General features: G+C 35.0%; 1 protein-coding gene across 1 annotated transcript in view; it reads left to right on the plus strand.

The window, feature by feature from the left end:
* The window catches only part of LOC113230773 (putative phosphatidate phosphatase), a 106,441-nt gene that overhangs the window by 28,696 nt on the left and 61,749 nt on the right, over nucleotides 1-15,996 (plus strand). Inside the window, exon 2 of the mRNA XM_026464859.1 lies at nucleotides 8,049-8,200. Within this exon, the coding sequence (XP_026320644.1) occupies nucleotides 8,049-8,200 (152 nt within the window). The remainder of the gene's footprint in view (nucleotides 1-8,048; nucleotides 8,201-15,996) is intronic.

Consider the following 15,996-nt stretch of genomic DNA (forward strand, 5'->3'; position numbering starts at 1 on the left):
TGGCAACATAGCTTTAATAACTGAAATAAATATGTCACGGGGCGGTTTATCACGCATCAAAAGTGCTTTTATCGCATAAGAAATACGTGATACAAATTATGTATATTATGTGAATTTTTATGACTCTCTTCTGAAAAATTGTCATTTTGTAGATGTGACCCGACAAAAAGAGTGCGATGTGTTAAAATTTACCATCATTCTCGGACAAATGTTCACTACCTAATTTCCCTGGCAATTTTTATTATTTAAGTATTCGATTTTTTTATCGTGCAATATTATTTAATATTCGAGTATTGTGTCGTGAAATATTATTTAATAATTACACGATAGTATACTTGAATTAAATATTAATAATAAAAATTGCCATGGAAATTATGTAGTGAACACTAGTCCGAGAATGAGATCTATGGATATATTCTTAATAGGATAACTCCATCATTGTTAAACTAAAAGTTCTTCAGGGTCATCAATCGTTTAAACTCAAGTAATCATATATATTTTACTCTGTTATCTTATTATCTATACTATCTACATTATAATCTGACAACTCGTGAGTATTGCTGCTTTCTGATTCATAAAACCAGTACAAATCCACCAATGACGTGGTATATTATCTGCACAAGATTGGAAGAAACTTGGGAATGTAGATGACTGGTCTGCAAGTAGATGATATCCCAAAACAAATGTACCAGTGTCGACTACCATCGCTGTGAGGTCAACGTGCGATCGACTCCATTAAATGACCAACTTGCCTGTTACGTATCATTATAGGGACAAGTGGGGGCCACGATTAAATTTGTTCAATGAATTCGTCAATGCATTCTGATGGATATAAATTGATGTGGTTCTTTTGGTCACTTTCTTTTAAAGCCAAGCGAGAGTCGACTAGACAGCATTTAGAATATTGAAATTACGCGAATTAATTTAGCCATCCTCTTTCTATTGGGGGACTAGACGTAGGCTGACGTTCCAACCCCTTGTTGTGGTGCATGATATTCTGAGAATTCGCACGAAGCATTAGATTTCCACATTTACGTGACGGACGGCTATGCTGTGGAATTCCCTGCTTGCAGACATATTCCCTGCACGCTGTAATTTGGGCCTTTTCAAGGCAATAGTGAATAGGCATTGAGGTCAGGTGAGATGGAGGTCAAATGACATACTTATTTTATATTAAAAAAAATTTCATGATTGGTTCATGAACGCACAAAACTGAGACCTATGGCGCATACAACACACACAAGTATTTGTGGCGGAATCCTTCGCTCATTAGTTGGACGGCTATAAAGTAACAAAAAAAACCTCGACTTTGGTATAGCAAATGCTACAAATATATTACTGATACTTTCTCAAAGTTTTGTTTTGATAACCATAAAAAGAATACAATTTTAAATGGCAACACTTCGTTGACTAAAAAATTATGAAACTATTTAAATCTGAGAGTAATGGCAAAGATAAAAAAAATATAATCATAGGAAATCGACGTTTCGGGCCCTTTACATGTCCCACTCGATAAATAGAATCATATCATCAATACTATCAAGAGTTATAATTAAGCGAATATCAAAATAGCCAGACAGCAAGACGGCTGAGATATAAATCGTGTGAAAGATCATTGCCATCACAACACGTAATGCGCAGACGCTGCCGAACAGCGCGCCCATTCATGCAGCAATGCTTGTTTTTATTTGAGTGCAGCCACGCCGAGCCGTATAGTATGTAAATGTTAACGAATCACCCATTATGATTGTACTATATTGTGCCTCTGTAGCCAGACGCTTGGTTTGGGACAAAACTTTAAATTTTGTGTGTTAAGTCGTCATAAAAAGCTTCTGTTGAAGCCTCTACTACTATAGCTTTGAGTTTAGTGTCATAGTAGTTGAAATTATTTTCGGTCTACGGGTGAATCCTGCACTCCAATCAAAATCCAAAAAACTGAGAGTCAAAATTTCTGAAAGTAGGTATTTAACAATAGTGTTAGGAACACTCGAATTACTATTGCATTACTACCTGCGAATTCGGAATTTAAACTCCAAATGTTTTATTTTTCCTGCATGTCGTTTTGCTATTTGTACAACTGTTATACTAAATACTGATTCTCTATGCTTTATTATGACCATAATCTACTGTACAGTTTGTAAACTTACCATGTAGGTAATATGCAAATGTGTTTTCTTCCATTTCAATGTTTTTCTCTTCAATATTCATTTAATTCTATAGAATGGCATAATTAATATTGCATGTCGTGTTCTTTTATGAGAAAATGCTTACGTCAACGTATAAGCGGCAATATCATGGAGAATATTGTCAACAGCGACTATAAGACCTCTCAGTTTGAATCTATTATGGGGTATAGTCACGCCTGTTACACATTTGATTGCCTGGAATATAATGTCTCGGAATTCGTTTTATCTAATATTATTGGTTCTCATTATTTTATTCTATTCTCGAATTAGTACCTGCTTTGTTCGCAAGTTTATTGCAAAAAATCGTAATCAAATATCCGATAAATTCCTACATGCTTAAATTTATTCAAATTCAGAAGCCGCGGTTCGGAGACATCTTTAAAAAACCGGTTTTTTTGCACCTTTGGATAGCTACATTTTTTTCTTACATGATCGCTGTGTATAAGTCAATGACCATGGTTCGGTAAAATGTACTATTATGTCTGTAAGGTCTTCTTCAAACATGGCTTGTATAGGTTCATTGTACTCTAGATCCTCTGTCTTAAACTTACGACTATCAGGTACTAGTATAATTTGTTTGTTGTCATTTCTTTGCGTAACATACTTTTTCGTGTGGTCTTTTGTCTTATCTGGAAACATGCCTCTTTGTACGGTACTTCCATATTTATCCAAGTTTTATGGTTTCGTTAGCTTTGTTTGGAACATGTAGAAATTTTAAAAACTTTGATTACGGAATAGAATCTATTAAAGTTTTGCCATATCGCATAGTATTTTTAATGATATCAAGTGACGGGCTCAACAAATCGTGCGCCTGGTGATATGCAACACACCTGTCCATAACATTGCAGTACCACTCAAAGATTTAAGTCACAACGATCTGAACATTGCCACTGCGCTCGTCTCACTGATACTTAAAGTTGACAAACCCCATCTGCTGTAGTTTCACTAGCGCCCCTACCCGTCAAAACGGGATCGCAGTAATTCTCACATTACTGCTGGTAGGCATGGCAAGTATGTAACTTTTTAGGGGTTCTTTCAGTGTTTTGTCAATGTACAAACATCAAACATACCAACTAACAGATCAATGCAACGCCCATAACAATCAGGAGAAAGATTTCTAATCAATTACTCAATAGCTAAGTAAATTTTATGTTCCTCTACGTTTACATTAACATGTCGTATCGTAGATTCTTTGAACTTTGGTGGTTTCCTGTTTATTTCTCTTAAATCAAGTTGTAAGTCTGGTATATTGCATCAAAACATTTAATTGGTCTCTTTCACATTACCGTTATTAACTTTATATGTACCTGCGTTAGCTTGCGCAACGTTTTGTTTAGCAAAGAAAATAGATTTCGGAGAACTCTGTTTTGCAATGTTACCGTAAGCGAATTCATTTGAATTTTGTACGGATTTCATATTTCTCAGAATATATTCTTTACTTCTGTTTTCTAATTAATTTTCCATTGTCGTTCTGGATTTCATCCATAGTTGGACGATTCTTTTAATTCCCTAAGTGACTGAACAATCAACAATATTTTTCCTTTCCATTGTTTGTTATTCATCAGATATTCATTTTCATCAATATCATTGCTATTCCTCACACAAAATATAGGTGTCTTTAAAATAGGTTTCATGATCATTTCTGAAAATGTTCTCGTCGACGTAGTTATGACATCATCCTTCTTTTCGGAATTTCTTTGTTCTAGCTCTCATTTATACTCCAATTTACACCTACACAGCTTGATTACAAACCGCAGCAATACAGCTTTACACCGTAATCCGAGATTACAGCCATTATGCAACGGGTCGTTGGCACAATTTGTCGAGACAACCACAAATGTGATTCATAGGTTACGTTTACCGTACAGTGCGCTTCAGAAGTCTTTGAATAGTTGCAAATTGTGCTCAGACTTACCTAAAATGTGCCCGTTACAACATGCACAAAACTATGAATACTGTTAAATAAGGAATGTGTTTAAAAAAAATTACACGAACAAATTTAAATATAAATATAAAACAATTTCTTCCTTCCTTCGATCTGGTGCACTAATTTTGCAAACACTTCGATCAGATCAGTCGTTAAATGTTAAAATCGACCGAGTTTTTGTAGTATGAAGAACTAATAAATTTTTATAATCCATCGTTGTAGTCTGTGTTTTGTCTGTTTGTAATATGAAATACTTCTGTTGTTGACTGTGTGGAAGTTAAATACGTTTTCTTATGAAGCCATTCAAATGTGCCATCTATTTCGAACTAGAGTGTCGAGGTGTTACGAGTTCATGCGATTCATACTATTACGTCATAGTACTTCATTGTTGAGAGATGGGCATAGTGCTGTGACCTCTGTAGTTGTTTTGACATAATTGTGATTGAGGTATTTCTTTAGCGTGTCCACTTAGGTTATTGGTATTGATTGTTTGCCATATTTATTTATTTTTTATTTTTCGTCTGCTATTTTAGCTATGAGTACTCATTTCTGAATAAACCTCACGAATGGTCTGAAACTAACGCATTCACTGTACTGTGAGTACCAGAGTAATAAAATTCACTTCGAGGCACTACCCAGAATACCCAGACCAGATTCAATATACAAAAGTTCATTTCCCATATTGGCCCTACCAGGAATCGAACCTCATTACCCAGCGTCCGCATTGCAAACCGTTGGGCCGCTGAGGTCGTTTCTCTGATTACATAAAAACAATTGTTTTTTTTTTATGCTTTTCTTATTTATTTCCTCTTTAATATCTCCAACGAGATACATTGTTTGCTACTTTGATTAAATATGAAGAATAAAAAGTAAATCATCAATTTGCAACTGCAAATAGAATATTCACATTATTTATATAACTCAATTCAATACAATGTCAAGTAAATACTCAAGTATCCAATAGTTGATCCATTTGAAATCAATGTCGTTTAATCTACCCTACCCAATTTTACCTTCTTTTTCGAGATCATGGACTGTGAAGATTGAGTTTGCTCAGTGTTATATCTGTACGGTGACAGTACTGACAAAATTAATAAAGCAACAAGAATAAAACGATAAACTCATTTCTTTGAGGCCTCAGTTATAAAATGTTGTTGTGTCAGTGTGCCAGCACTACTTACTTTAAGATTAAAGTTTTTCATGTCGATGGATGATGAGAGCGGTGGTAGACTGATGATTGAACGATTCTCAATTACAAAGTCGACGGTTCCAATCTTGTGGCTACATCTACCTATCATTTACTGACTGAAGATCTCGTTGTAGAGAGTTCATCCAGGGCTACAGTACTGCCGCCTTACCTAATTCTGTCACCAAGCGGAAATGTGAGCATTGCTACGTTCCGGTTTTGAAAGGTAAGGGTGCTGGTGAAATTATGAGTACATTGGACTTGTCAACTTATGCTTCAGGGTTACGGGCGCAGCGGCAGCGCCCCTCAGATATTTGCGATTTAAACTTCTGAACGGCGCTATAACTGCTATGGACAGGCGTGTCGCTTACCAACAAGCGCACGACTTGTTCCTCCCCTATCATAAAATCATCTACCTATGATTTCAATTTCTAAGCTGCATATATTTGTGAATGTTACTAGCAATACCTGTTGTTAACGCTGAAGGAAAACATAGTGATGAAACTTGTACATCCAAGAAGATTCACCACGTGTGAAGTCCCCCACTCGTATTTAAATTATGGCATTAACTGTTCTTAGAGAATACGTCTAATGGGTAACGATGATGATAATAAAACAGCTCGTTTAAGACCATCAAAGTGAACAGTCAAATCGACTCCGAGGAACGAATAGATGTCCAACAACAAATAACTGTACAATTCTCAAACCACATAAAGCAATTACAGTAAAAACTAGAATGCTCCACGCCTGTGTCGTCTAATGCACTCAATGTAGGAGCGGTAACTAACTTGAATAACTCGATAACGATAGAACATAAAGTATGTTTGTTATTTTTACCGAGATCCATAACAGAGGGAGAGCCCTTTCTGATTGTTTATGTACCATAGAACCACTGGAAGTGACACCTAATGTAAGGAACTTAGTCGCAGCTTGGAATACCAACAGTTAAACATAAATACGTTTAAAAAAAAGATAAAAATACAATATTTAGGCACAGTAACAATTAAAGTTATCATCACATCACTCAATACAATACATACACACCCAGATACAAAAAAATTAATATAAAGTGAAAACTTTAAATCTTAATCAATCTTACTTATTCGTTAATGTACTAATAGTTAAGGCAAATAAATGATAATAAGATCGGAATAAATAGTTGATTCGTGTAAATATGACAGCGCAATTTTGTGAAAGATAAAATAACAATGAAAATAATGTATTAAGTTCTAGAAACATGCAATTTACATTTAAATTTATACAAAGAATCGATAAAACTGTCACGCTTAGTTAAATTGCAAAATAAATCGTGTTATAAGAACGGCATATTCTTCACAAAGGCGAATTCAGGAGTATATTGGTACAACTAGGTGGGATTTATAAAAGTTTTGCTACTATGTGTCTGGGATAATCGGAATCAAATTATCGGTGTTCTTATTTTCTTTTGTTGATTTATTTTAGTGAAATGACTTTATTGTTAGTCGAAAAGGTGTTACAAATTAATAAGAAAGCGCAAACAACTACACAAATTACTTGATTTTAATCTAGGGAATTGTCTGTACCTGTGCAATTGAATTCACTACGCAAAATACTGAGATCGGTACCAATTTAAGAAAGTTTATTTACGAATTTGGTCCTACCTCGTGCAGTGCCCATATTCTTAACAGTTGAACTACCGAATTCACGTAAATAAATTTATTAATAGCTCTAGCACGTAACACTTTGACTACAAAATAATAATTTTTGGTTACTTGAGTAGGTATTTGCTTCAACTCTCCTGTCGAGCTTTCATATCGTGTCTCAGCTAATAATGGACATAACTTTCAATTAACTCTTTGCGACATAACATATTGAAATTCGAAATCGAACTACGTACATATAAAATTGTAAGTTCCATCCGTGTTGACGATAATCTCAAAATGATCCTAACGGGAATCAAATTCGGGACTTCCTCGAGCAACGCCCACAGTTCAAACCGTTGATCTGCCGAGGTCGTCTAAATATTATAATAATAGCTCTAGCAACGTGAACTTTTTTAAAATTTACGAAAAAAAACTACTAGCTTAAGTAAGCCTGCTAAAGCAAGCCAAACCTCTCCTGTGTAGTTTCGTGCTGTAAAACTCTAATCGACATATAACCTTAAATTTTGACAAAAAAAATATTAGCAAATAAAAAAAAAATATTATTTGCTCCGGTCTAATCGTGTTAACGGTATCTGTCTCTTCTGAAGACGTTAGATCTTCGTAAATTCTTGTACCTGCTGTTTTTTGTCTATCCCTAGACGTGTTTGTCGAACAAACAATCTGTGAAACAATAGTTAATTTCGTATCACCAATGGCTCAGTTCCAACTCGCCCTAATTTAAATTCCCTACTCACTTCTTAAGGTTCATTTTAATTGCTCTCCTTTTTTCGTCCTTAATTACAGCCGTGATTTATAGAGAGAATGTGTTTTTCTAATTTATATTGTGCCTGAGTTTATGTTCTTTTTTATTATCTTAAAAGTTAGTTAAAATACGAGTATCTTTACACCTTAGTCAATTTGGGCAAGGAGAATTATTTTTACGATTTTTTGATACTTAAAATGTTAATATAAGTTCTAAAACTTTTTTAAAACTGTAAATGTAATTTAAGTTTTGTAATAAAGTAAAGTAACGATTCGACTTATTACAACTGCTTTTAAGCTTATATTTTGCTGTAGTGCTAATTGGATGCGTACAAGCATGTTGAAAGCTTTTCTCTTTGTTACAGTTGGTTTCTTAATCCTCGTGTTCTACCTTTGGGGTCAGCCGTACAAACGTGGTTTCTTCTGCGATGATGAGTCTCTCAAACATCCCTTCAAAGACTCCACAGTCACCAATGTTATGCTGTACATCGCGGGCATTGGCCTCCCAGTAATCACTGTAAGTAATAACTATAATTTTCTCTATCCGAAATTTAATTTGGGTTGCAGGTGTGTTCAAACTAATATCAAAATTATGGGTTATTTTCATATTAGTAGTATTATGAACGATGTTGAAAGAATTCTTAGGGAATTTTATCCTAGTGTCATTAAATGTATTTTCCCGTATGCAATAATCATCGTGGTCCAGTTGTCAAACCTCGAATTGATGTGAAATAAAATACAACAATCATGTGTACATTCAAATCTATGAATCACTATGAGGAAATTTTCAGTAAACACAAAAAATAACATGACATTGAAATCAAACTATGATACACTTTAAGCCAAGTCATCGACCGAGGTGCGACGTATCGTAAAACCAACGATCGCATGTCAATATTGTCTTCTACGGCATAGTCTCTTTGAATAGTTTCTTATCTGTATTTTGGATGATGAAGTTTCACACCATCTGATTCTTTGTTTCCTTCCTAATATTTGTACAACTGTCTCAATTTTTTATAATGGTATCTAGACAAGTATTTGGCGCCACACGTTCTGTGCATTGGTTCCTTTTTAGCCAGTAATAATGTTTACCTTATCTTTACTGTTTCATGTAGGCCGCACCTGTTCTGGGTGGGCTTTTAATGGTTTTCTTTACTCCTTCAGTAATGCGTGAACCTTGTCTAGGTTCGTGAAATGGTTTCCATGTTTTCTCCTTTGTCATTTTTTTAAATTCAGATAGGTTGACATTTGCCCACAATTTCACGTGATGAAAATTGAAGTCTTGGATGAGGTGTACCTACCGCCTTGAAGTTGACACTTTGACCTTAATGCTTTGACCACACAGACGCGGTAGCGGGAGCGTTCCAGATCCGGGAATATTTGTAATGTTCGAATTCTTATGCACGTTATGTTACATTCAAACCGGCTGGAGGGGTAGCGCGGGCCGGGCCCGGGGCGAACCCGAGCCGGGTGTGGGCGTAAAAGTGTATTCTATTGAGTTTTATAATCTCCACGGTGCGAGCGGCAACGGTGGGGCGCAGTCCCGGAGCGGGGCTTTAGCGGAATTGCATGATGTACTTTTTTACAACACTTTGTGTTTTTATTAAGTTTCAGTATGAATTCTTTCATTTTTTCTTGAATTTTTTCATTCAAATCGTAACATTAATAAATCGTAAGTAGAAAATGGAATGTGGTTGCTTTTGAGTGTCACACCGGCCGCCTTCGCGCCGTCCCGCCGCGGCGCCGCTAACCACGCGTGTGACTGTCGTGCGACACGTCCCGGTTCGCATTTCCTTCCCGTAAGTCCGTCCTCGGCGTTGGACCGCTTTTCCTCGCTGTACCGTGTCTGTGTGGCTTGAGCTTTAAGGTATTCAGATTGTTTCATCTAGTAAATATAAAACCTGGCAGAGTTCCATTTCTAAACTATTTCCGTAATAATAAGGATGAAATATGTCGGTAGACTAACTAAAAAAAACGCGAGAAGATATGTAATCGGATTCAGAAGAATGTACGCAAATTAATGATTAAGACATTTCGAAATGTTAGGCGTGTCCACTTTATCTATTTAACTGTAAAGATTCTTCCGCAGTTACATATTACGCCCGTTACCCGCCACATGATATTTACCCAAATATGGCTGCGGTGAGCTATTTAAAATTGCTACCGCGAATGTTGGTTGACTTTAACAAACAAAATTCAGAAACGAATCTCAAAACAATAACAACAACGCGTAAACGTGATTGATAGACAACCACATAGACATAACAATCACCCAACCAACCAACCAACCAACCAACTCACCAAGCTTACGAGAGAGAAATAAATGTAGGCCAGACAAATATTTCTTCTGTGGCCGATCGGTTATCAAGCTGGTTTACCACGTGTTCGATTCCCGAATCCGGAGAAATATTGGTACATTTTTAATTTTATTTCTCTCGTGAGTTTGGGTGTAATTTGTGGTTATTTATGTGTGTGTGACTTCCCTATTGCGGAACTATGAGTGTGTGTGTGTGACATAATAAAATACAATACCGTAATTCAAGGGTTTCAGAGAGAAGTTCCGAGTATTATCCATAGTATGTGTTTTATTTCCTTGAAGTACAAATCTTTTAATCATATACGTAGTAGGGTAAACATAGACTAAAATAAAAAAGAACCAGATGAATGAATGATAACTAGCAGGTGTTATCAAATCACCGTTACGTTACGACCCCAATTTTCAACGTTATCAGTGTCACAATCAGCTCTAACTCCGGCTAATCGCATTCTAATTTGATCCAAGATATAAGATGTCGAACACTTAAAACACGTGTGCTTCTTTCCCACGGTGACTTTATCAAACTTGTCAATAAATTTAAATAAATTGCTTGCAATCCATACCGCAAGCCTAATTGTATCATTCTCGATGTTCAAACTTGTGTAGTCAATTTTACCCTCGCCATTGTATGCGCTATGTATCTTTGATTCAATTAAATCTACGTTCAACTCGTCAGTTGTTATTCGTGTTTTAGTTTCATGTTCAAAAGGTATTCAGTGATGTTCCAGTTCATTGAATTTATGCTTCTCATTTCGTTTTGAAACAGTATCAAATGAATATGGGTTATAAGGATTCCTTATTGATTTTTCGGATGACTAGCGTTATTTGATCTTTTGTTAGCTATTCTAAATTCCTTCGTGTGCAGTCATTAGAGTCGCGGTAGTTCGTTTTTAACTTTTTAATGTGTTTTTTTTTATTTGTTCGCAGTCTCTTGTTTCTGAAGCCAGTTTTTTTTGATCCTCCTCCATATCATTTTCTTTAATGGGAAAATAAAAACTTTATTACATTCCACTGACGCTTATAACAGAAGGTCATATCGTTTATCTTAAACACTTGTGTTTATTTCAACGAACATGTTACACTGTAAAAACTTCAAAGTTCTAGTTTAAAATTGTTCATATTAAACAGGTTTCGCATTTTTCATGGCAAATTTAAAATTGCATAAAGATAGCTTAAAATATTGTATGACAATTGTATTTCATTATCATCAGGGCATATTATCAACGCGATGGCAACAAAATTTCTTGGATATTTTTTCAGATAAATTGATAAATGGGCACGTATGAAGATGCGTAAATTTTAAATGTTCTTAAATGAGATTTTTGGAACATTTGAAACAAAAATGAAGTATTATGATTGTAAAAATACGAATAATACGAGTAGTAGTAGCCTTTTTGTGAAAAAGTTCGTACTATGTCGGGGAAATTACAGGCACACGGGACTTGTCAACGTATGACTCAGGATGATAGGCCCAGTGGCAGTGTTCCTCAGATTTTTGCGATTTAAAGCTCTGAGGCGCACGACTTGTTCGTCCTATCACTTGGTATTATAAAAAATATATATATGTATAGGGTCAACAAAGGTCATGAAATTTAAATTCAACTCTATTACGATTGTTTTAAGAACGGTCTTAACTAAGTGTCAAGCTTGGTATGCTCTTTATAATGTGACAGACAACCACAACAATTACCTGGTGTGAAACTAGGAAATCCTGTTTATACTGAATATCAGACCAACGAAATTAATAAATATCGAAACGGGTATTAGACAACATCATGTATGTTTTTCTAATCCCAATATAACTCAAGCATTTGTCTTATGGAAAGCGAAAGCGGAAACAACGACCGTACAGTCAAGAGCACGTCAAGCTTGACACTTTGTACTTTGGACCGTTCTTATCATAAACGGTAAAGAGTTGGCTGTACCACAAACAACTCAGACGAGAGACAATATAGAAGATTTGTTTTTCTAAATCTTGAACCCGGGACCTCAGAGATGGCGTCACCATGAAAACCGGTATACAAGCGACTCGACCACGGTGGTCGTCAAATTCACTCCGCGATACTACCCAGAACACCCAGACCAGTGCCGCTACCATGAGATTATAGTAACAGTTATCGCTAGCGACCGTGTAAAATGTTTGTATACAAAATGTTGCCATACAAAATTGTGAAGTAATTTACGCAGTCGCTAGCGACAACTGTCACAGTAAACTCGTGGTAGAGGCTCAGTGCCTCTAGCAAGAAAAGTTTATTTACCAAATTGGTCCTACCAGGAACAATAACGTACACCCTCATCCAGTGAAAACCGTTGAATCACCGAGGTCATCAAGATGACTTAAATGTATTAATGCATTGTGTACTTACTATCGAACGATGGCTAAATAGATCAAGTTTGTAAAACAGTCATAATTACGATTTGCAATCCCCAGGTGGTCTTAAGTCAAGAAGGAATTGAATTTCCATATACACCTCATTTTATGTTTATATCTTTACCATAAATATTCATATTATATGCCACTGAATATGTAAAGTACATGTTTTATAATACTCTGTTACCATCTCAGGCGTTTATTTGAAACCTTCTGCGTAGTTTCTTAAGAGGGAGCAGAGGAAAAATTCCTAATTTTCGATTTGATTTTAGAGGGGTATATCCACTTAAAAGTTAAAAATAAAATATTGTATGAGTAACTACACGATATATTCAAGCATAGACACTAATCAGAAACATAAAACAATAAAGTTTCCTCGATAGATAAAAATCACGAAATGACCTCTAATTTTCACATTTTTTCGATTCATCCTCGAAATGCTACAGGTTATTAGGACAAAAATTAGATAATTAATTATATTTATGCATGATCGAGAACTGTCACTACGGATTTTTTTTTAATCCCTTTAGTTTTAGAGTTATTCCGCTAAAACGAATTTGGTACATTTAATGCGCAAAATTCAACATCTCCTGTCGCATGTCACGCGAACTTCTGGCATATATTTGTTTCACAAATTTGGGCGGAGCCAACGTCAAAAATTTGATTGGCGTGCTCCCTCTTAAGGATATCCTTGTTAAGGCTGCCCTTATTAGTAATTGCTTACATTTTTACTTTCGTTTCTTTTTTTTAAATTCATTTTCAAGGGATAACAAACAATTGTACATACAATTTCCTTGTATATATTAGCACTTGTATATAACGGGTTATTTGTATTTGCAGTCTTACAAAATGGTAGTATGACGTTATATATTTCTATATTAAATACATAATAGTGCTGTATATATGTATATATTTTTAGTGTATTATATGTATGTATTATTTTATTATTAATATGTATTGATATTCATGCACTATGATACTTATCTTCTATAGATGTTTTTTTCTCTCACTTTCTCGTTTGCTTTTCTTTTCAGAGACAGTATTATTTAATTTCGTTTAAATTTATTTATTACTATTTTTGTTTTTACTCTTAATATTTACACTTTACTTTATATACGTACATTTCTGTAATTATTTTAGTGTATAACTGTAATTGGCCTATCCAAAACATGTAACGTATGTAAGTTAGAATTGTATTGAGTATGGCTGTTGTTATCCCAAATAAAATAAAAAAATAAAATAATGTTAAAACTTCGCAACTATTACTAACACAATAAATAACAACTTTTGTTCCATGATCTTTAATAATTCATCACATTTTTTCTTTCATACAAAAATATAAATATATCGCTTTAACCGATGATAACTCTGTACAAAACACAGAAGCGCGAGTGAGGATTCGTCGGGATGGTCGCTTGCACGTTTGACCTTTAGTAATGGTGTCATTACTACCAGTTTCTACTCTCATTCTCCGCCCGACCTCATTAAAAAACAATATCGAGTATGTAGCTTCATTCACATCATGCGTTTTTCGTTTGGTCGACTGTTACTTACTCGACAGTAATTATTTCGGACGGATGTTGGACGGATGTCGGACGGAGAACGAGAGTACAGGGCCAGATACAGATCTAAAAAGTGTCAGATAGTACAGCAAAAAATAAGAAGTTTATTTTTGATAAACTCATTATGTAAATTTTTCATACTGTGTCGGACGCTATACCGACTAAGCCACGGAACGAACCTAAAAAGTCAATGAAAAACCAAATACAAAGATACGACGCAATCACATAGAAAAATTCGTGAGGTCCGCTGGTTCGTTCTGTGGCTTAGTTAGTAAAGTTATAACAAACTTATTAGCTTTTGTAAAGTCCTAGAACAAAATTTATTGTTTATGATATTGTTAAATATTCAATTTCACTGGTTCGTAGGGTAGATTACGTGACTGAGTCAGTGACCAAGAGACCAGTAAAGAGCCCGAAACGTTGGTTTGTTTGAAGTAGTACATTATTGCAGAAGTAAGGGATTGCTGGACAAGTATGTATTAATACGAGTCAAGCAATCGCCGTTCCCACCGAGGCATATATGGTGTTTTTCTCAAACAATGTGAGGAAATGATAAAAGCTAAAGGGAGGAAGATGTATTATAGAAAAAGTAAAAAAAAATGAATATTAAAAGTAATTACTTATTTCACGTTAGTTTTAAATTGTTCTAACTAAAATTTTGTTTCAAATTAAGCTTCGTCTATTACTGTATTTTTGTTCTCGCCGTTCTCACTAGAACTCATTTACGCGATGAAAGTACAAAAAAGACGAAAAAGCAGAAAAGAATATCACAGCACTTCAGATTATTTTACCGCATTTTTCTATCTTTTTCTTAAGTAAGTACAGGTAGGTACTTTTAATTCTTACAATTACAAACACTAAGCAGTTGGGTGTATGCCTTTTTATTTTGCCTGTTAACATAGTTCATGACAGATTTAAAAGTTTTGAGCAGCGTACAGTAATGGATTTTCATACTTACTTTGTAGGTCTTGGCTGGAAGAAGTCGCAGTTCGTTTTTTGAAAGTAATGCATGTTTCAGAAAAACGTTAATACGCTATTTTAGATCCGTAAACATAGTTTCATTTCCAACATGTAGCAATCGCGAAAATCTTTTTTCTCTCAGCTCGTTAGAACGCCTACATCCAGAAACAAATTTCTAAACACAAGATATTCTAAAGCTTTCTCTAATTTTCCACGTTCATTAAGCCCTATCTTTGATCTTTAAGTTAATTGATATGAACAGAATTTGAGACGGTCGAGTTTAAACCTTCTAATGTGTGTCATTAAACGAATCGTGTCTCTACGCTTTCTTGACTGTCATTTCCTATAACCGTATTGTCACCATAGCATGTGGAAATATCTTTTAATAGCCTTGACTTCTCCTTAATTGCCGTTTCTGTGTTCTCATGTGAATGTGCACCATTTTGTAGGATTATGTTCATTCTCATGGAATTTACTTTCCTGCATTGTATTTTGTTTTAAAGTTAATGTACGTTAACGTGTTTTCATATGGATTTCAAAACGGAGCAAGGAATTCTATAGTGTTGCTATTCTTTACGCGATTGTGTTGAAGTTAAGAAAAGTTTTATTACAATTTTAATAGCGCTAGTAACATTGGCAACGGCGAATTTGTTTCCTTATAGAAATAGAAATATTTTTAACCGACTTAAAAAAAGTAGGAGGTTCACAATTCGGCTTTTTTAGTTTTTTGTTTACGCTGTTACTCCGACGTTTGTGAACCGATTTCGTTTATTCTTGGATGATGATGAGTTTTTTTGTTGGAAAGGTGGTACCTAAGCAGTAGTCCCATTCAAATTTGATGAAAATATTCCACCTCCAAGTAAGGGTAAATTAGGAGATGAATTCGATATATTGAATTTCAGCCGTTTTCCGTTAACCGATTCATTAAAACTTAGCACATAGATGTAATTCCAACGAAAATAAAATGTTACGGTGACCTAGTGTTGATCTGATGATTGGAATTTCAAACAGATGAGAACTCGTCCACAGTGTAGAGCAGTTAGTTACCTTGTGTTTGGACTCATACGATTCGTTTTGACGAAGGCTTCCATATGCGTTTCAAT

This window comes from Hyposmocoma kahamanoa, unplaced genomic scaffold (assembly GCF_003589595.1).
Source record: "Hyposmocoma kahamanoa isolate Upper Pololo Valley unplaced genomic scaffold, ASM358959v1 64, whole genome shotgun sequence".
NCBI classification, from domain to species: domain Eukaryota; kingdom Metazoa; phylum Arthropoda; class Insecta; order Lepidoptera; family Cosmopterigidae; genus Hyposmocoma; species Hyposmocoma kahamanoa.